At 45.7% G+C, this 22,104-nt stretch overlaps 1 protein-coding gene across 3 annotated transcripts; it reads right to left on the reverse strand.

Moving 5' to 3' along the window:
• Positions 1-13,627: 13,627 nt before the first annotated feature.
• On the reverse strand, positions 13,628-21,876 carry LOC5667216 (TBC1 domain family member 31). 3 transcript variants are annotated; one of them, XM_061640559.1, is made up of 9 exons: positions 21,382-21,871; positions 21,196-21,315; positions 20,978-21,126; positions 19,800-20,905; positions 17,367-18,564; positions 14,536-14,738; positions 14,151-14,339; positions 13,869-14,045; positions 13,628-13,793 (listed from the first exon to the last, which is right to left on the reverse strand). In XM_061640559.1, exons 1-9 carry the CDS (start codon positions 21,459-21,461, stop codon positions 13,713-13,715), a joined length of 3,303 nt encoding a protein of 1,100 aa, XP_061496543.1. In that variant the 5' UTR covers positions 21,462-21,871; the 3' UTR covers positions 13,628-13,712. The 3 variants fall into 3 exon arrangements, with proteins under 3 accessions (XP_061496543.1, XP_061496545.1, XP_061496544.1); XM_061640561.1 differs by lacking the exons at positions 13,628-13,793; positions 13,869-14,045; positions 14,536-14,738 and having other exon boundaries at positions 14,157-14,339; positions 21,382-21,876; XM_061640560.1 differs by lacking the exons at positions 13,628-13,793; positions 13,869-14,045; positions 14,151-14,339; positions 14,536-14,738 and adding an exon at positions 14,771-15,034 and having other exon boundaries at positions 21,382-21,876.
• Between the last annotated feature and the right edge of the window lie 228 nt (positions 21,877-22,104).

Genomic DNA, 22,104 nt, shown 5'->3' on the forward strand with positions numbered 1-22,104 from the left:
TGCTACACGCAAATCTTCTCCAATTTCCCATCGAAGCAGTTCGAAACGGATTGCCCATAAAACACATGTATCCTTTTACTGTTTTAGCCCAAGCCCGAATCGCCTAGCAGCAACATTGTACAACCGAGAGTCCGAGAGATCCCAGTAAATCCAGCTAAAGCGAAGAATGTTCCTTACTAGCCACCCACACAACCTTCAAAATGTGTTTGTGTGTGTGGGCGTCACGTTCATTTGTGTTGCAAAATTTAGATTTCTTCGCCGTCGGAAATTACACACCACACTACCACCATACTAGACAAAGCTGCCCGCCATGGCAAAGCTGCCGGAAGTAACGCACCGGAAGGATACGATTATTATGCGTGGTATGGCTGCGTCTCTCCCTCTCTCCCTCGCTCTCTTGCGAGCATGTGTGAGTTTAGCTTAACTATACATGCCCGTTCTATCCCGAATGAGATAATTAAACCTCACTCGGGCACACGATAAACAACACGATAATCAACACCATCGCTGGCAAATATTTAGCTTACGTCGAGGGGTTGAAAGACAGAAAAAATTAATTAAATGTGCATTAAAGCAGTAAGCAGTGGAGGAGGGAGGACCTTACCACCACTTGCTTTCGGTTTTCGCAATATCCCGTTTGCGCTATTGCTTGCGTTTATCCCATTCCTTAAGCCGCCGCCCCCTTTTATTCGGAAACAGGCAACGAACGGATTCCCTCTTCATGTTTAACAAACTGCCAGCAAAAGGCAAACGCACAACAAATCTCCAAAGTCGAAGAACGTACTGTAAAGAGCTACGAGAGCAGGCGATTGTTCTGTTTGCACATTTGTGCTGCTGTTGGTTGTGTGTTTATGTTTGCGTATTTATGTTCATAAACGGTTTTGTGCATTTTGTGCAGGGTTGGAGGGGATGTGCGACTTCCCTTTGAAATATGCAGCCCCCCCTACATACGCTCCAGCACGAATTGCATAAATAAAGTGCAAACGTATCGTCGTAAAACTTGCCAAACACAAACAAATTTAACTCCTTGTCCCCGTACATGCGGCCGTCCTTTTCCTCCATCCGACCCAACCGTGCTGTACCGTGGAAGCAACACAAAAAATGGGCTCCACAAACCCCCAAAGATCAACCAAGTAAGCAAGTGTGTTGCAAGCGACACAAACAATTGCGCCACCGCTGCCTCTGCCAATGGATGGAGCGGGGCTGGTGTAGTCCGTAGTACAGCCGTCATTTGCATAAACTGCTGCGCGAACGAAGAACGCGCAAACGCACCGTGTGTTGCTATAGGAAGGGTTGCTTGGATGGGAAGGATGGGAAATGCTGCATGCTTCCGAGCCCCGTCAACGATAAGTAAACATGTGTACAGAACGTTGGTTTCACGGCGTAGAAAGGTGAAAAAAGGGAAAGGATGTAAACAAGTGCCTGATAGATTACGCGCGGATAACTTTACAAACACACAAACACGTACAAAAGTTACACAAATTTCAATTACCCGAACTTTCTGCAGCACAAACGCGTGGGGGAGGTGTTTTAGTTAATTGAGCATGATGCTTGCGTTCATTGGTTTTGTGGTTTAAATCCTGTACTTCCGATTGATAAACAGTTTATTGTAAAGTTGCATACAGCATGTTTAATGTATTGTTGGATTTTTATTTTACAAAAACATTAGCATTCATTGGTATTGGCAGATGATACGCATTAGGCCAATTTGCCCGTGAATTTGCAAATTTCAAATATATCTTTTATCATTCATTAAAACAGCCCTGAAATTAATCAAACGTTTTTAATATAAATTTGCCCTCCTCTAACGGCCAATTAATTGCCGGAATTCTGCCATTTAATTAGACCTTCTACCCAAACACACCAAGGGCAAACCCACGCATAATAAGGGCCGAAATTTGCATAATGAGCAATATTATCCGCCAAAAAGATGATCTGCCAATCCCACATCACAGGGGACACGTTCAATTGTATTGCCGGTGCCGATCGGTGAAGGTGAAGGCTGCACCTTTTCCACAGTATTAGCCCCCTCATGGCTTGGCGAGGGAGGTTTTTCCCTTCTCATCTTGCCACGATTCGTGCTGCTACCATGCCTCGTTGGCAATTGGCCCCCCAAACACCAGCAAAGCCGGTGTAATGAAAAATTCCTCACTGATAGCCCCCGCGTCTCTAGTCATCTCGGCGTGGCTGTGTCTTGCGTTCTCTTTGATGGAAAGAACTCGGAATACATCAGGGCTTTGATAAGCCACGAACAACAAAAAAACAATCTGATGGCAAAATCAATGCAGAAAACAGTGGTTTTGCGGCACGAGACACGCAAAGCCAAGCGACGATCCTACACGTATTGGAATTCAATTTCACTGCCGGGTCGTCTCTCGTTTGAACTTGCCATGAACGGTACACACACACACATACACATTTATACGGGTGCTGCGGGTTAGGATGGCATGGTCACGGGGGACGCCAATCCGCTTATTTGCTGGACCATTGATTACATGCCGGGCCGTTTTATGGCTGCATAGATCAGAGAGAAAAAGATGTGATTCGTTATTGCAATGTGTTATTTTAGGCGATGTCCTTTTTTTCTCGCATGCTAACCATACCAAATCATCTAAGCAACGCAAAAACGCCTAAAAGTATGCAAAATGTGCGCAACTAAATTGAGCAAATAAACGACACGCTGGTTCTGTTACTAATCAACAGTCCATGGCGGTGCAGTTTGGTTCTGTTGTACTAATCACATTTAGTACACGACCATTTGCACACACACACTGCCATTCGTTTTACAACACCAGTTCCATGAGTAATTCGAATTCACTTAACTTTCGTTTGCAACGCAATAAGGTCGGAACGTTAGAAAACCCATCGGTGGGTCGAATTATTTACAAACTTTTTGCCCCGTGCGCCAAAATATCATTAAAAATGGATAAAAACTTTCGCTTCCAACACGAAGCCATTTCATCGATCACAACTAAATTGATCGACAATTTGCTTAATCCGACTGTAACTCATCGCCTTCCTCCCCCATTCATATCGTTCAGTTTTTCGCAAACCCATCGGCAACTTATCGTAAAGCCAAGCGAAGGTTAACTTATTTTCCAACTAGCAACACATATAAATTCTCCGCGCCTTGCCATGAGAGGACCCTTTTCCAAGCGCTCGCAATATATCCGAGAGCTGGTAGCCGGCACCACCAATCCACAGGATCCAGGGCCCCTTAAAAAAAGTGCTGATCCAACCGTGTTGAACGTTCCAGCAAACATACGTCAACAGGAGCTTCAACGCACCGGAGAATGGGAATGCAACAAAAAAAAGAAAGAGAAACGAATTACTTTTGCCTTACATTTAATTGCTTTTTGATACCATACATGGTACCAGCGCGGCGGCATGATCACCAGCATAATCATCATCATCATCATCATCATCATGCACACCATCTCATCACTATCATTAATCATCATTTCAAACACTTTCAACTTGTGCCTTCTCACAGCGTGTAGTAGAGGAAAAACTTTTTCCCCTTTTACCACACTATGCTTCTGCTGAAATTAAATCGTAGCTCTAAAAATCGAAAAAATAATCACCTCAACTGAAACCCGTAGGCGGGCAGCAGCTCTCACTACTAGGAGGGGACTCTCAGCAGGTTCGTTGATCTCGTATGAGTAAGGGGAGCTTTCTGCTGCTGCGTTACATTTGGCAAAAGTTTGTCCTGATGCCGCCGCTGTTCAGCCGGTGAACGTTGTCTGTATGTCGGGTTGGTTTCCAAAGCGGGGGCTACTCTTCTCAGCGGCATAGTAAGTCTTCAACCGGTCTACGGGATGGTAAAATCTATTTTTTTGTGCAACTACGTACACTTGTGATCACTCATGCCAGGTGGAGGCAAGGGCTGTTAAAGTTCTAACTATCAGCAGGAAATGGTGAATCCTTCCAAATACAGCTACGATTCAGGAGGTGTTTCGTTATCACTGTACTACTACTTATGCGTATACTAAATATTTTTACAGGATTTTTTTTTGTTTACTTATTATAGTAAATACATCTTGGGAGAGTAGTAAAAGCACACTTTTTTTTAAATTCGGATTCAGATGGTATCGACTTACCGTAATGCGATGGAAGTTCTCTTTATACTTTCAATGATCCTCTTCTATCCTGTTTCAGGTTGTTTAACCACTTTTATTATCTCTTTGATTTAGACTCCTCTTTTAACTCTTTGCGTAATCGTCTTCTTTCTTCTAATTTTCTTTGATTCTTCTTCTTAGTTTCTCTTCTACTCTCTTTTTTTCTCTAATTTTATGATAGTCTCTACGCTCTACCTTTTTATACTTTTATTTTTTGCTAGGTCAGGACTAGTTTAGCTAGGCTTAGTATTTTCTGAACGATTTTGGTTATTTGTTAGTTATTAATTAGTTTCAAGTTTTGCGTTATTTAGCCTTCATGGTGGATATTGAATTTACTAAGTGGAAAAAAGTTCTATTTAAAACAACGAAAAATATGTTAAATTTTAATCAAACGATCATATTTCGGCGTTATATTCTTTTCCATAATCAAATAATGTCGTATATAACGTCTAGTAACACTAGCGCCTGATTTTGTATCCCGTTCAGTTAAGTTTTTAGTACAATGTTTCAGTTTCAGTTAGAGTTATTAGTACAATGTGTTGTTTAGAACATTTTAATGTATTTTAAGATTTTTTATTTTAAAAGTCGTTTTGAATATTTCGACTATATTCTTGCGACTTGATTGCCTGCTAGCTTATGTCTTTCAACGATCTTGCATGGTTTTTTGCTAACTCTACTCTTGAGAAACCGTTGAGAACGTGTTGATAAATTTTGTTATTTTTAATCAAATTTTTCATACTTTTGACTGTTTTATGCCGAATGTGTACTTCAAATATGCCATTTTTATGTATTTTCAACTCTTGATATTTAATTTTCAAAATTAAGCTACTCGAACAGCTTTCATGAGGAGCTTCTTCAAAGTGATTGTATTTAGCTTCCGATCGCATAGACACAGTAACTTAGCATCTTTACCAATTGCAAAAGGAAACTTCCAAACAGCCACTCGAAGAGTGGAAAACAGAAATACAAAACACCATAGTGTATGATTTTTTTTTCTTCCAAAAGAGAATTTAACTCCGCGACAGCTCGTTAAATAACATTTACGCTCAATAAACATACATACCGCTTCCTGCTCCCAGCTGCTTGTACAGCGCGAAGGTAAACGAAGCATATTTGCTCGCTCATAAGCTGGCAGCTTCCGTACACTAATCAACTATAGCACTATTGCAAACAGTCAAACACGTATTCGTTCCCATTTTTTTGCCTGTTTTCCTTCACTGCTACTCCAGTGCCCTACTACACAAAAAAACAACAAACAAAAAAACTCTCCTGCACACTCTGTCCCGGTAGAATCTGGAGCAGTTCTTTATCCTTTTCCCTTCCCCCGTTTGCAAACTTTTTTACACTTTCACCGAGCACAAAATGCAGCCGCGTACGCTTCCGGAATCAACATTTGTGCGAAAGTTTAACTACAGCAACGGGCCAACCCAACGCTTCATCGTACAAGCGAACGTATCCCTGAGTGGCGAAAGTGTCTGGTTTTTAGGCAAAAGAGCATCTGCAAGCAAATGCTAGAGAAGAGGAAAAAAAAGCTCCGGTAGTCGGACTCCTCAAATACATCCTTTGCACTACAGCCCTCCCTCACCCTCGCTTGGGATGGGATTTTATCACTCATAATTAAATGCACCAGCTGAATGTACCCGAAAATACTAACAAATGTTTGAGGAAGCCAAAAGGAACGCAGCTAGCAAAGTTTTACTTCTGGGAAGAGTGTGTGTGTGTGTGTGTGTGTGTGTGTGTGTGTGTGTGTGTGGTTTTTTTTTCTTTTCTCGGGTTAAATTTTCGCTCTCCGTTTTCATGTCGAAAGGCAAGTTGGAAAAGGGTAACTATCCGCTAACTAGCCGGTTGCCCGCAAGCCACACCACCCGTCGTAGGTCAACTTGTGATTTATGGTAAATTTGTCTTCCGTTTTTTTCCTCTCCTCTCTTACGTGGTCAATTTCTTGTTCCATTTTTTTTTGTTTTCTTGCTTTTCTCCTATCCGAGCGAAAGGACGAAATGAGCCATGCACAAGCTTACCAATTTGCTGCCACAGCAGAAACTGGCAGAATCACCACCACCGGTAATACCGGCACGATCACGGCAGCATATCGGGGCCGTGCTGAAGCTTAATTTGTTGATCCTTCGTTCGAGCTACCACACTCGGCGACGGCCCCTCCCACCCCAAGGGAGCCCAAGGGAGTTGATTAATTGGCCAACAAGTTTTAGAGTAAATCGCACATAATTAGACAAACTTTAAGGTAACGAGACGGAAGCAGCATACGGCACCGTCACGTGTAGACCGTCACCAGCCACCACCAGCCACCACCACTGGGTTAAACTTTATCGTATAATTTTACCAACCAACCGACGACCGCCGTGGGAGCTCCTGGGCAGCTACCACCTTTCGGTCAATTGATCCCATCGAAACTGGTACAGTGAAAGATGGGGATGCAAAAAAAACAAGGAAAACTGTAACTAAACTGCATACGAGCGGGTCAGGCACTGGTAGGGAAGGTGCAATGCGCTCCAATCTGCATAAGACTCAATTAGCACTTTCTAGCAAAGAGAGGAGAGCAGGCGGAGCAGGGGGGAGATTCTTCTGAATCTTTAAGCGGCAAAAAATGTGATCAAAGCTACGGTTGGATTTTAATCAAAGTCAAACGGATCCTACCCCCAAGAAGGAAAGCTTTTACGGGATTGAGGGTTTTTTTTTTTTGGCGATAAACTTTTCTAATTGAACGCCTCTGGACCTGGTGGTAGCAATTGTTTTGTTCTACATCGATACTTTCAAGGCATTGTTCGATTGTAGTAGACTACTGTTTCCTATGACACGTGGGTTTCATGCAGGGATTGCCGATATTATTTTCTATTTAAACATCGCACAATTATTTTTCCAAGGTCCATAAATGGCGAGTGTACTTTGACAAATCTTCATTTGACATATAGGGAATCCAGAGTTACTTGGCAACTCATACAAAGTCCTTAGCAACCATAACTCCCAGACTGTCAATCTCCGTAGAAATCTCCATTCATCGTAGCTATTAAAATCAAATCTAGGAACCCACCTGTAGTTTATCTACCGACCTTGGTTATGTGATCATTTTCAACAAGTCACTGGTGAAGTGTCTACTCAAAGTGTATGAATATCAGGTGGTCTCATAGCCTGTTTTTTATAGCAAAAGTTGAACGTCACTTTTTGACAGCATGGGTGAAAACATTTCCCCAAACAAGCTTTCTGACGACTTGCCTTACACACAAACAATCTTAGAATCTTCGTTATTTGCACTGAAATACCTTAAAAAGCACTCAAAATATATATTACTGTAAGCTAAATCAAATCTGAACTAATTAAAATCCATTTTTGGATCAAAATAATGTCGTCGATGAGGACACCAATGTGTACTACGTATGTGTTGCTAAGAACAAAGCGAACGGTTCCTATGGAAATTCACTTCACCCATTCTGTCAAAAGGAGATTTTTTTGATTTCGAAATTAGTTGTCAATTTGTATAGGACGAGACCACCTAATATTCATACACTTTGTGTCTACTAAACAGCAGACCTAAAAGCAGACTTTCGGCCTCAGTACAGTTTACTTCCTACGCATAGTAGGCTATGCATTCTTATGCGTAATAAATAGTTCATACTTAACCGCCCACCGAGCAAGTTGATTTAATAATTGCTCTCCAACTGGACTGTAACATTGGTAACAAGGTAAAGTTCTCCAAGCATCTCGAAGGTCTTTTAGAAAAAGCATCAATATCAAGAAAATGTCCGAAGCGCATATGCGGAACGCCATCGTCCTGCTAACGAATCTCGTCGCAAAGCAGGAACGGTAGCAGCAGATTGAAAATTTAGCAAATCAAACTTTTTCAACGACAGCTAGCGAAAGCGAGAAGATTATCCACTCGTTAACAAAGTGGAATTCAAGATTTCCTGTACAATCACGACGCAGGTGTTATCTTTGATGCATCATGGTACGCTAGATACGAAGACGTCTTCATTCAGGACGGTCATTCTCTAGACGACGCCGCCCGTGTAGGATTGCTTCTACGCAAATTTAGCAGCCCCTGTGCACGATAAGTACGTCAACAATATCCTTCCAAAGCATCCCCAAGACTACACTTTGGGTGAGACCGTTACAATACTAAATCAGTTGTTTGGTCGCTAGAAGTCGGGTTTTCACTCCCGTTACCAGTGCCTGTGATTTTACTTCCTATGCTGCCATGGTCAACAAGCACTGCGAAGCGTTTCAACTTTCGCAGCTGAATTTTTCACAGAAAGGCAACGCTCGCGTTTCGCGACATTACGATCGAAGTAAGCCATACATTCGTGCTAAAACAAGGACGGTTTGACAGATAGAAAGTGTCGCACACAATTGTCGCGGAAGATGTTTTGGGTCGTCTAGAAGCAGTGTTAGCAGAGTGAACTTCCTGGACATAGTAGGCTATGCCTTCTTATACGTAATAGATAGGTCATAATTAACCAAGCTAAGCAAGTTTGCTTTTAATTGCTTCACATAGAGAAACACATAGTGTGATAAACATAAAGCATACAAAATGCAATTTTCAATGTCTTGTAGATAAATGTATAGGTATATTTACAAAAACGAACTACAATTAAATTCAAATAGCAAAATTTTAAAAGAACATTCTAATAAAGCGATAGCTTTCGTTTTACTTTTCAAAAGTCAATGGCATATAGGGGTCAATGCGCAAGGCCACCAGGACAAGGCACACTGCTTACTACATACTGTTCCTCATATCTACAATTTTCACTCGCACTTTATCATTTCACATTTCGATGCAGCACCGCACTCAAAAGCAATGCCATTGCAACAACTCCTACTTATTTCGTAAATAACGTGAATTTGGTCTCCCACCACTCGATAGTGCTCTGAAATGGAAGGCAAACAGCAAGCACAACGGAGCAACTTTTGCAAATACTCAAACCCCCAAAGCGCAACATAAACTGGTGTTGGCATCTTCACATTTGCGTCCTTTCAATTAACTGGCCGGATGGTGCATCGGAATCGTTCCAATGTGTCCCCAATTTTCCCTCCCAAAGGCAACCAAAACCGAAAACACCAACTGCATCTTGAACCGAACGAGCGAGAGATAGAGAGAGGGGAACGAGAAACACGGTTCACATTGTAAGTGCCGATCCAATTTTCCTCCGCCCTCTCATGGGAGTCACCAAATCGTGCAAAGGCAGAAACGCAGGGTGAGACATGATTTCATCTTCAACACAACGAACTGATGTTTTTTTTGCCAACGCATAAACGTCCTCTTTGCTTGCCACTGTATCACCATTGTATCCTTTCGCAGCATGGAATCACGCAGCCAACGTTTGCTTAACCGCGCCACCCGTTATGGGAGGGGGGGGGGGGGGGGGGGGGGGGGGGGGGGGGTGGGGGAGGCTGGATGGCTCGTATGCACGGAGAGGTCGTGTTTTGCATATAAATTGCCGATTGCCATTACAAAATGCTGTCATAAATCTAACGATAATGTGGCAGTGATTAGCGCGCCCCCGCGTGCATGCTCTTCACCCCTTCTTCTTCTTCTTCTTCACGCCGACCCGATCGCACTGCCAATGGTCAAATGTAATATGATGCATGCGAAACTTACTGCATACCACAACTGCAACTGCAGCTATTGTGTAACAATAAAGGGGGAAAGATGAAGTGGGGGGTTTACCAAATTTGCATACTATTTTGTCGATGTTCGCCACTTTGCTAATGTTAATGCTCCCGTGTCGCCCGCTGCAGGGTCGGGTGTACGAGTGTACGAGAAGCACATTAAGGATTGCTCCGCATCTCGGACTCGCGCGCACGGCACGGGATAATGTCAATGTCTCGCGGGACAGCGAATAGCTATTATGATGATGATGTAGCTTGGAGAAACAGAGAGAGAGAGAGAGAGAGAGAGAGAGAGAGAACATAAGCAGTAAAAAGTTAATGGACAAATTCAGGGAGGTTATCTAAATAGGTTGACCCATTTCTTGGCGGATGTTAGATAGTTCGTGCATAGGAATTGTTGTACGAGCTGAAATGTTTCCTAATGAAACATATTTTCCATAATACAAAAAAATATTTAAGAAAAAGTAAAGCAAACATGTTTTCAGCTACTTTTTTCGAAACAAAATTCTCTTAAGAGATACTCTTATTTAAATTGTGAGTGGTTTAAAAGCACGACTAACGAACGATTTAAAAACAAAGAATTCAACGCCTCCTTTGATTACAGTCTTTCCCCGAGTTACGCGAATAATGCGTTCCGGAGACATTCGCGTAACTCGGATTTTCGCGTAAATCGAATATCACATGTTACAGCAAAAATATACTTTATTTATCATAATTTTTGATTGAATTTTGTTCATTTATGTAATTTAATACTTATTTGATGCAATTGGTGTAGAAAATTTGGTTATTTATCGGTAATTATTTTTCATTTGACAATTGATGGAGAAAATTGTACTGATTTGACATCTGAACTGTCAAAAATAAAAATTCGCGTAACTCGAATTCGCGTAACTCGAGTGTCGCGTAACTCGGGGAAAGACTGTACACTACTCTGAACTGTCAAAATTAACTGTCAAACTTACTGTCAAATTTCTACAAAATTAAGCGAAGGAAAAGCTTGTAAAATCAGCAACTATTTTCCATTCTGTAGGTCTAAATGGTCTAAAATTAAATTCAAGGCTCACGAAATGTGTTCCAATAGCACAGCTGTGTCCAACGTGTGGCTGCTGTTGATAAACATCTCGCGAGCGTTCAAATAATGCTGTTTACACTGGAAACTGACCCAGAAAACTGTATAAATATTTAACCAACAAACCATCAAAGGTGGCACAAAAAGAAAGACACGGACCTCCCCCGTAAAATCAGTATTAATTAGTCATTCCGGGTCATCACATGATGCACGGTATTCTTTGAAGATTTGCTCCCCAAAATACATTAGCAGAGAGAAGAAGAGAAAAAAAAACGATAACATACGCTTCGAAGGATTCATTTTTGGACCTTCCCTTAATTAGGACTCAAACTCCGGATAGCTTGAAAGAGAAAACATGAGCTTTAGCATAGTATCGCAACACTATCATGAAGATCATCATCCGCCGCAGGATTCCTTCCAGGTACCGTCGCTCCAAAGTCAACTCAATGCCCGTCTAAAACCCAACCCCCTTTTTATCCAATGTGGGGTACGATGAAATCTGCTTCCGGACATCGAAGGGCGGTGCCATCTGCATCTCGGCACCGTTACTGCTGCAGTCGATTTTGTGGATCGTTTGTGAAAACTGAGCACAGGGTTTTTCTTGCACCATTCCTCGAGCCAACCGAACGAATGGCTGTGTAAGAAGCTTATGGCCATTCGCTAGATGGAAGAGGCAACCCGCTGGCAACGAACCTCAGCCCCAGACCTTTAGAGCATCCTTTCGATTTGGCAATCCGCTTATCGGGGAGCGAATGAGATCATTTTTGTGCATGTGTGTGTGTGGCTTTTCTTTTTCTTCATCACCGCTTCAGCCAGGGGGACATTCCGAAATGGGGAATTGCAAATGATGATGTACCGCACCCGTCGCTTCGCAGGTGATGTGTGGTGTAAGGGAGAGGTACGCTTCATTCATTATGCATAGCTTTTATTGCATTAATCAGCTAGTGTGAGTGGCAATGAATTTTTATTACATGTGCAAGTGTCTTGTCCCACTTTCGCACCACCACGGGACGGGACGAGCAAAATGCTGCTCCTCAGATCGTACCGGATGGTCAGTGAGCAGTTGCCGGTACGGACGTACTCTTATCTTAGATCCAGCGACACACACACATACATAATCCTTCGATTGGCAGATGTTCGTCGCTCGGAATGGAAGGTGTTAATGGCCTTTTGTGTCATCCTTGGCCATGGTAATGCAGGCCAAAAATTTCATCAATTTCAATGTCCATCTTCCTTTTTTACGGCAAAGGAATTTGAGTGTAAAATTTGAATCATTAAAATGAAATATGGTTAAATGTATCCGTCAAGCACACCTGAGCTCGCCCACCGAGATGATCCGCCAATGGCTCAAACGCTCTAATGCTCTAACAACATTTGGTTGCAAACCGGAACGCAGCACGTTGCGAGGAAAAACTAGCTCGCATCCATAATAAATCAGTCGTCAGGCAGCGCCAGCATCAACGGAGACGATGTCACTGTAACGTTATTAAATTACGTGATTGAAGTTCAAATAATCGCAGCTGTGTGGCAGTGGGTGCAATGGGTGCAATGGACACGGTTTGCTGGTTGATGTTTTGCTTGGCTCTTGCAAATTGAAGCATCAGCGTGAATGCATAAAACATCGCCAAGCGTTCAGGCGAAGCAGAAGGTGAGAAGGTTCCCGCGGGTGTACTCCGTTCCGTGCCAAAGTTCACCCCGAACCATATCGGGGTTTGTTTGTCATCCCAACCAACCAGATTGATGGTAATAATGTTCACCCATAGCAACACGTTTTGCATATTTGCCACCGGAGAACACGAAATGAACCGGGGAAGCTGATTTGGCTACACGGATCGCTCGTCTTCCGGCTAATGCGAGCTCGTTGCTAAAATAAATCCTGCAAAGCTCGGCAGCATCGCAACAAACGTACCAAAAACTACGTGGCAATTGGTGCAAGTTACGTGCCCATTGTTGAATTGTTATCAGACCTTTACCCCTCCCAAGCTTTGGAGCTCTAATGCAACGGGCTTAAGAACCATATGGAGGTGTGTAGCTGGTCGCAAGCGAAAAACTGTCCTCCGCTTTATGGATCTTTTTTCCAGGGCTAGAAGCATTATAAATCATGAACCCCAAATGTGTGATGCAAATATTTCAACCCATTCGGTCGCACCACCGACACCGACCGGTATGGATCCTGTGGCATACGGATTTGCTTCTTTACCAGCGGGGGGGGGGGGGGGGGGAGGGGGGGGTTTGCGCCCAATCGAATGGGCAAAGGAAAGTACAAGAAAGTTGAAAGTAACCCAGCACCAGCTGGTGATTGCAAAAAGAATAGTATATCAGTGCACCAAGCAGCAGCAGCAGGAATGTCCCGTGAAGAAGAAGAAGGACACCGTTTGCACCGAATCATCCCGAACCATTTGGCTTCGAAAAGCTAAAAAGGTCATACCGATCGCCTCGTGCGGTGCAGGACTTTTGTTCGCTCCCGGCTTTGCTCCACACCCCTTCCCCCCCTGTGTGCCAATTGGCACTCGGCATGCAATAAATCTTTATTGTGGGATGATCTTGCCACCACCTGCGAGCAGTTGCAGCCCGTCCTCTTTACCCGTGCCAACCGTCGATTGTAACACGAATGGGCGAGATGGGCTAACTAACTAGCAAGAAATGGGATAAAATATGTGCAACAGAGCTGCGCTGGGGCAAGTGCATTTTTCATCGCTTGCATTGGCCCGTCTCTGCCACACAATCCCGGGGGCCATTGGAGTGTGTGTGTTTTTTTAGGGGGGCAGTCGGGCATCGCTGTCATCAGTTATGGATGATGTGAGGCTATTTCTTGTGCTTGTTTCGTTCGGAAATGGTACCAATTTTGTTACGAAAGACAAAACAGTACAGACACAAACACTTAAATTGACCACGTTCGGCTACGTTCATTTCCTTTGGACGTCATGTTTGAGGCGCTGCAAAACCTTCACCTGCTCCTCCATGCGCCGTATCGTGTCTGCGTACACCTAAAACGTTAAATCGATAAGAAGCCGTTTTACTCGAAATTCGTCTCATAAAACCCACAAAACGAACTATTTTACCTGACTGGAGGAATCGCTTCCAATCAGCCCTGGTGGCCGTTCTCGGGTGCGCTCTTCCATCTTGTCGCGCGTTCGCTCGCTTCCATACGCCGCAACAGACGCTACCTTGCGCAGCTCCGACACCGTCCGGTACGCGTACTCGTTCGCACCCGCCGGCATACCGAGCGACGAGTATGTCTGTAGTATGCACCGGTACGCGATACGCGATTAAAACTTGCTCTTGTCTTGAAACAAACCCTCCCGTTGGGGGTCGCTTTGCTAAACACGGATGGCCAAACTTACCCGATCAATTTCGTCGTAAAGTTTCAGCTTCTGCACTGCCAGCTGTTCGAGCGCTACCTGGTACCGCTGATCGAGCGGCCGGGGCACTCGCACTGCGTCGGGTTCCGTCCGATACCGGCCCAACAGTTCCAGCTCCTTCAGCTTAATGTCCTCCTCGGCAAACAGCAGATCGGTTTCCTCCCGTTGTCGCTGGGAAATTGGAATTGGGAGAAAAAAGGACATTAAAGGAACAGGGCGCAGATAGTTTGACACAAAAAAAACCCCAAATAGAGCAAAGAAAAAATCCCTACGGCACGTAAATGGAAAGAAATTCAATTTTTTACCAAACACTCTTTGCTACCGCGCTGGTGGAAAATAGGGACGAATCGGAACCATTCTGACCTACCTCACGGGCAAACTTGTTCAGCAGCGCATCGAGTTCCCGCTCCCGCACCGTCGCGTCGTTGATGAGCTTCGCGTTCGCCACGTCGAGCGAAAGTTCGTTTTCCCGCTCGCGCAGCTGCTTCCGGTGCAGCAGCAACAATTTCCGCTGCATCTCGACCCGCTGCTCCTCCCGGGCGATCGCTTCCTCGAGGTTGCGTTCCACGGCTACGGGGAAAAAAAGGATAAACGAACGAACAACGTGTTAGCAACTACGTTGCTGGGAAGGCCTTCTTCGATTTCTCGTCACGGATGTATCATCATCAGCATCAGGGAAAGGGCGTTGAAGGACGACCAAGAATATTGAGAATATTTCAGCACACTTCGATCCTTCTTTGTCCGTTTCGAAGAATGGCAAATAACGCGTTTTGCATGCTTTTTTTTTTTTTGGAGAAACAGTTGCTGTATGCCGGCCTACTCTATTGGTATTACTAATTCAGGGAAATGCAAGTGCCTTGTTAAACCTAAACGACATGTTTTATGTCGTGAGTTCCCGGGAAGAGACAAAATATACATATTTGATGATATACATTTAAGTGACAGCGTGTCCCCGGTTTTGCCAAAGACAAACAGCACCAGAGTACATGGGTACATTCTAGAGGGAAGTTGCTAGGAATCTTGACTACCAAGGAGCACACTCAATTTGCTGGAGCAGTGTTTGTGTTACTGGGACAGCCAACATCCTGCCCTGTCCATGTTTTCATTGAGAGGTACATCCAATTTTCTGGAATCTGTTGGACATGAAATTGTGTAGCAAATTCTTGGTATAAAAGGGGATAGGAAAGCACCCAGTGCTTAAAGCTAGGCAACCAATGCGCTTATAAGCGCATTCAACTTTATATTGCAAAACGACGCAATCATTCCGCATTGGGGTTCGGTTTCGGTAGGAAAAACGCCATAACTTTACGCTGTTATTGTGCGCACCCTAACCATTGTACTTCAATAATGGGAAAAAGTTGGATATGATCAACACAAAAAAATTGGAACCAATTCCAGAGGGTCAATCAAAATTGTCGAAAACGTCCGGACATGTCCATAACCGTTCGGAATCGTCCAGATTTGTTCAGAATCGTCCGGAGTAGTGATGGGAAAATTATGCTTTTGTCGATATCGATTCCGGATAGTAGGTCCTAAATCAGTTTTCGAAATCGATTCCGGAATCAGAATCGGCTCCGGAATCGGAAATGGCTCCGGAATTGGAATCTGCTCTAGAATCGGTGTCGGTTCCGGAATCGGAATCGGTCCCGGAATCGGAATCGTTTCCAGCATCGGTATCGACTATGGAATTGATTCCGAACACGGAATCGGAATCGGATAGGTCCGATTCCGAGCTCCCACCACTAGTCCGGTGCGGTCAGAATCCCGAAGATTTCGACGTTTCCTATAATTCTGACAACTCCGACGGTTTCCAACTATTCAGGTAATATACAGACGATCCTGAAGATTCCAATAATCCGACGGTTCCGGACGATTCCAAACGATTCTACACGATTCCGGACGATTCCGACGGTTACGGACGATTCCAACGGATCCAAACGATTCCAAGCTATTCCGAACAATTCGTAACGATCCTAGAGGATTTCTAAAGTTGCCGACTATTTTGACAATTCCAACAAATTCAAAGTTTGTCGACGATACCGACCATTCCGACAAAACCGACTCGGAAATTGCCGACGATCTGATAATCGGTCCAAACGATTCCAATAATTCAGATAAATCCGACAGTTCCGGATGATTCCGACTAATCCAAAAATTCTGAAAGTTTTCAATAATTATGACGGTACCAAACGATATCGCACGATTCGGAACGATTTTCAGCAATTCCAGACAATTTATAAAATACAGACAATTCCGACATTGCCGAAAAATTCAACCGTTCCGGACGAATCTGACCGATTACAGACGTTCTCCAAGATTGTGTCATATCCGAAGGTTAAGAGAAATCGTGCAATTCTGGACATTTAAAGACGTTCCCGAAGATTCCCACAATTCCAACAAATCTGACGATTCTGGAAAATATTGACGAACGACGATATCCGAACAATTCAGTCAAATCCTACAATTTCAACGGTTCCGAACCATTCCTGACCATTCCAACAAATCCGACAACGCTGGAAGATTCCGGTCGATCGTTCCAAAAGATTCCGGACGATTACAGACGACATTCCAAAGAATCCGACAATTCCGACAAATTCAACAGTTCCGAACGATTACAGATGATTCCGGACAGAAGTGGCGAAGTCGGAACCTTAATCGCACTAGCCGGAATCGGAGTGGATCCGTCGATACATCCAGAGAACCTATCTCTACAATGGACAAGAATCACCCGTAAAACGTGTTTTTAACATGGCCGCTTTTCAGAAGATTTAGTAAAGCATATGAGAAGCACGTACGCGGATGGACAACAAACACACACGCACACAACACATCACGTAAGCCTCTTATTTCATGCCAATGCATCCATCGAGCCTGGACAATGGACAAGAAATATCCGCGGGCGGCGAAAAGGGGACGCTTCTCGGTTTTCGGTTGACTTTAATACGATTAAAAACAAAACTCCCCACGGCCACTCTGCACCTCCACCGAGGCACTCACGGTGTGGCGAGATGACCACCCCCGAAAGGCCAACCCATTTCTCCGGCAACTAAGCTTGATTGCTCATGAGCCTGAAACCGGGGGAGGGCGGTCTGAAAACGGGGAGCCAATGACCAACCCTCCATCACGTTCTTTCCCTTTTGCCGTACAACCACGTGGCGGTCACGCTTCGCCAGAGCGTGGATTTTTACCTGGACTTACCCTTCACACGCTGCTCATGCTCCTGCCGCACCAGATCATTCGCCAGCCGCTCCCGCAGACCGTGCTCCAGCTTTTCCAGCTCGATAATTTTCCCCTCCAGCCGGCGCTGTTCCGCCCGCAGCGTGTCCGTTTCCGTGCGCCGCACTTCGGTCAGCTTGTGCGGAAAGTTGCCAAAGCTCGCGTACGTACGGTGGGAAGATCCCTTTTCCGACGCATTAGCCGCCTCGCCGGAAGGTGTCGGAGAGGCGGTGGTGTGTGCCGAAAGCTCCTCACTTTCCCCAGCGGGCGAGAAATAATCGACGGCGTTACTGGCCGCACTGTCACAAGACGACGGTTTCCACCGGTCATTGACGGTCGGCAGTGCGGACGGCATGTTCAGCGGGGTGAACGGTTTAAAGTAATGCCTCGGATGGGCAGCAGCGGTGCAACGTTCCATTAGCTCGTGCGCCCGCCCTATCAACCGCCGCACATCGCCGAACGCGCTCGATTGGTGGAAGAAAATCCGTTCCACCGTTGTTGATCCACCGTCGGTGGTGGCCTTTAGCAGCGTGCCCCTATGAAGGCTGCTGTACGCGGCGACGAGAAACACGCCAAAGCACGGCTCGTTCGACAGCACGTGATCCCACAGCGTTAGCCACTGGTTGTCGCCATCGGTTCCACCACTGCAGCAGCGCACGAACGCGCTCTCCATCAGCGGCACTGCGTACGTTCGCGGCGCGACACCATTCCGCCGGTAGAATGCCATCAGCCGGGGCTCGCAGTCGGCCAGCACGTTCTCGACCATCGCCAGATAGTTGAACGGTTCGAGCGGTGCGTACTCGAACCAGTGCTGACACTGGTTCATCAGCACCGTGGCCACCGTTTCGAACAGGGCGAGTGCATCGGTTGGCTGCTGGCGGACGAACGGCAGCACAAAGCTCGGCAGATAATCGATGAGCCCGAAGGCTGGGCACCAGTGGGCCAGGCAGGAGACGGTGCGCTTTAGATTGCGCACGGTACGCCGATCGAGCCCGGCGAATCGCTGCTCGTAGGCGGCCACGCACGGATGGGAACCGCGGTTCAGCAGTGCCGCGTAGCTGGCCCGATCACCCGGCAGCTCTAGCAGTGTGCGCCAAATGGTCGCCCGATGCTTGGCCGGATATTCGCCGTACTCCCGCAGTATCGGTAGCAGCCGATGTTTGGGCAGTGTTTTCGAGAGCTGCAAATTAAACACGCAGTGAGAGAGAAAGAGAGAGAGAGAGAGAGAGAGAGAGAGAGAGAGAGAGAGAGAAAGGGTACAAAATTGTAATGCGGATGAAATGTATGTAAATCGAATTAGAGATGGGAAAAATAAAACATTTATCGCAATCGATTCCGGAGAGTACGCCCGGAATCGGTTTCAGAAACGGAATCGGTCTTTGATTCGGAATCGGCTGCAGAAATCGACATCGACATTCGGGTATCGACATTGGTATAGAAATGGGTTCGTCCTTGGAATCGGTTCCAGTATTGGAATCGGTTCCTGGATTGTATTCGGTTCTGGAAAAGGTTCCTGAATCGGAATTGGTTTTAGTAACGAAATTAGTTCCGGATATGGAATGAATTCCGAATATGGAATTGGTTCCTAAATCGGAATCAGTTCCAAAATAAGAATTGATCCAGAGCCAAAATCGGTTGCAGAATCATGTTCAGTTTCAGAATCGGAATCTACTCCAGAATCAAAATCGATTATAGAATTGGAATCGGTTCCGGAATCAGAATAGGTTTCAGAATCGGGATTTATTCTAGTATCAACTTGGTTCCACACATAGTATCGGTTCCAGAATATTATTTGGTAATGGACTCAGTTCATGAATCAGAATAGATCGCAGTATCGAAATTAGTTCCGGATACGAAATCGGTACCGGATACAGAATCGGTTCCAAAATCGGATTCAGTTCCAGGATTGGATTCATTTCCAAAATCGAATAAAGTTCCAGAACCGGAATCTGCTTCAGAATCAAAATTGGTTCCAGAGTCCCATTCAGTTCAAGAAACGTGGACGATTCCAGAAACAATTCAGTTCCAGAATCGGAATTAGTTACATAAAACGATTCGGTTACAGAAACGAAATCATTTCCTGAAAGGGATTCAGTTCCAGTTCCATAAATACCGGTACCAGGATTGAAGTATCGGGAAGCTCCAGCATCGGGATCGGTTCCAGAATCGAAATTGATTACCCATTGGAATCGGTTCCAGATTCGAATTCAGTACCCGGATGAAAGTTAATTACATTGTTCCAGTGCCGTTTTCGAGCGCCCATCACTACACCGAACCGACCGGACGTGGTGTGGCTTGGACGTCATGTAATTAGATGCAAAATAAATTCCAAATATCCGCCAGAACCGAGGCTTAACACGGGGAAGGTGGGATGCTAAAACCTTAAAACTGGCTCCCACCCCAAAGCGTACTCACCTGCACCTGGAGGGCGTTTATTTGTTGTTCTAGCTTCGCTTTGCGTGGTGACCGCTGTCGCCGACCCAAACTCCCCGTACAGGACGACGTACCACTTCCGGGGCGTTCAATGTTCCGTGCCGCTTTCCGGTGGTGTCCCATTGCCAATGCTGCTGCATCGATCCGCCGGTACGAGTCCAAATTGTGCAGCAACACCTCACCACTGCCGAGAACGTTCGCCAGCATGCGTCCGTTGGGAGCGAGGGCAAATTTATAGCAATTATGCAGCACACCACCACCACCACTGCCACTCGCAAGCGGTCGCAGTACGGAAGGATTATTGTCGAGACCGGCATCGTTGCCGAAATTTAGCAGCATTAAATCATTGCCCGTGGTACGCACGGTAAGCGTGCAGCAGCGTGCCTTACGACCACTGCCGGCGCTCTCACCGGCCGGCAGGAATGCAAACTGTGCGATAAACAAATTGGACAGCGTAACCACCCGGCAGACGAGCCACGAGTCGAGGGCTAGGACGGCGAGCGTGCTGTGCCCGCACAACGCCACGTAGTACTGCCCATCCTTAGTGGGCTGGGCGGTCGTTATGCGTCGACCGGGCGATACCATCGCTTCGGTGAGACGCTTTACGGTCAGCTCAACACTATCGGGCTCGTCTGTAGTGCTCTCAGAACGCTGCCGCTCGAAGGTGATCGTTTGGGCCGGGGTGTTCTTACGATAAAGCTCGATAAGCCGTGTGACGTTTAGCTCTTTGACGAGTTTGAAGTTGGACCGATACACCCGGATAACCCCCTCGGTGCTGTGCGTAATCAAGGCTGGACCGGTGGGTGCCCCGAACCAGTGCCAACCGTTCGGGCGGAACGAGTTGTCCGCCGCCAGCCCGTACCGGAGGCAGGCCAGCTCGGCAAAGTCTTCGCGCGAGTACAGTTTGGCACAGTCCTGCGATGCTGCCAGCAGATAGGTGCGATCGTATCTTTCAAATGCATCGGCCGGTGAGGATATTCCGGTTGCTTTGGAGCGTAACTTTGCGGTGGCGTGGAGCGGGGAGGAGCTGGCAAGATACACAACCCGACCCGGATGGGCATTCAGCTTCCGGACGCAATTGTTTTCATCTGTAAAAAAAGGAAATAATACCTCAAAATAAGCAATCAGGTGGAAATGCTTGGGACAGTGGAGAGCTTTACCCAAATCAACAATAAACACCATCCCGTCCTTGCTGCCAAGGGCAACTAGATTACCACCGACGAGTCCTTCGATGATGGTTATGCGCTTGAGCGGCTCCGCAACCGTCCAAAACCGCTGGCCAACCAAATCGAACACAAATACATTGTCCCTAGAAACGGCGAAAAGGAACTATTAGCTGCTTTTACGGGCAAAATGGGGCTTCTTTTTCTCATCTTACCGATGATCTGCTGCCACCAGCCGTTCGTTGTTCGCAGTGAATCCGGCTGCTGTGAAACGTATCCGTACCACCGTCCCTTCCGTCTCGTTCTTTACGGTATGGTGAAGCCGTAACAGGACACTACGAAACGGAACAACCCGAAAGATGAAGAGGCAAAAGAACCAAGAAATATCGTACTCTACTTACCCATCGTTCGAGGAGTTGAATTTAAAGCTCGCCTTACCGGTTCGCTTACCCAATTTGCCGGCGTTCACTTCCATTTCCATCTTCTTGACTACTGGTAATCCAATTCACTTCCTTCAGCGCAGCTTCAAGCGTCGATTTCTTCAACAGCGGAGCATCCAAGAACGCACGCACTTTGCGTTGTTTACACTGACCTGCCCCTTGGAAACGAATGGGGCATTGAAAGGTGACGTTCCGCTGTTGACGCGCGTCGTTGTCATGGCAACAGGTGGCAAGCGGACGGTTTGCAAATGCGTTGAACGCCGCGCTCACACCAATACACACGCAGCAAAGAAAACAGCTGACGCGGTGCTTGTATTTTTACTCGTGCGGCATGTGGCGTTGCCGATGCTGGCCCTTGTCGCTAGGAATAGCCCTAAGCAACGCTGTTTGTACGCGGTATACTGCGCAGCGCAATAACCGAAGTGTGGCGCTTATTCATACATTCAACACGTTTGAACAATGTAGTAATGTTTATGTAATTTTTCTTCGATTTATTGAAACGTATTTATTTTTTATTAACGTCTTCGCTTAAAAAAAACTAAGAGTTTCAGAATCTTATTCGATTTCAGAAATAGAATCCGTTCTACAATCCTAAACAGTTTCATAATTGGAATTAATTCCTGAATAGGAATCAGTACCAGGATCGAAGCCAGTTCCAGAAGCGAAATCGATTACAGAATCGGA

Source organism: Anopheles gambiae, chromosome 2, assembly GCF_943734735.2.
Source record: "Anopheles gambiae chromosome 2, idAnoGambNW_F1_1, whole genome shotgun sequence".
Taxonomy (NCBI): Eukaryota; Metazoa; Arthropoda; class Insecta; order Diptera; family Culicidae; genus Anopheles; species Anopheles gambiae.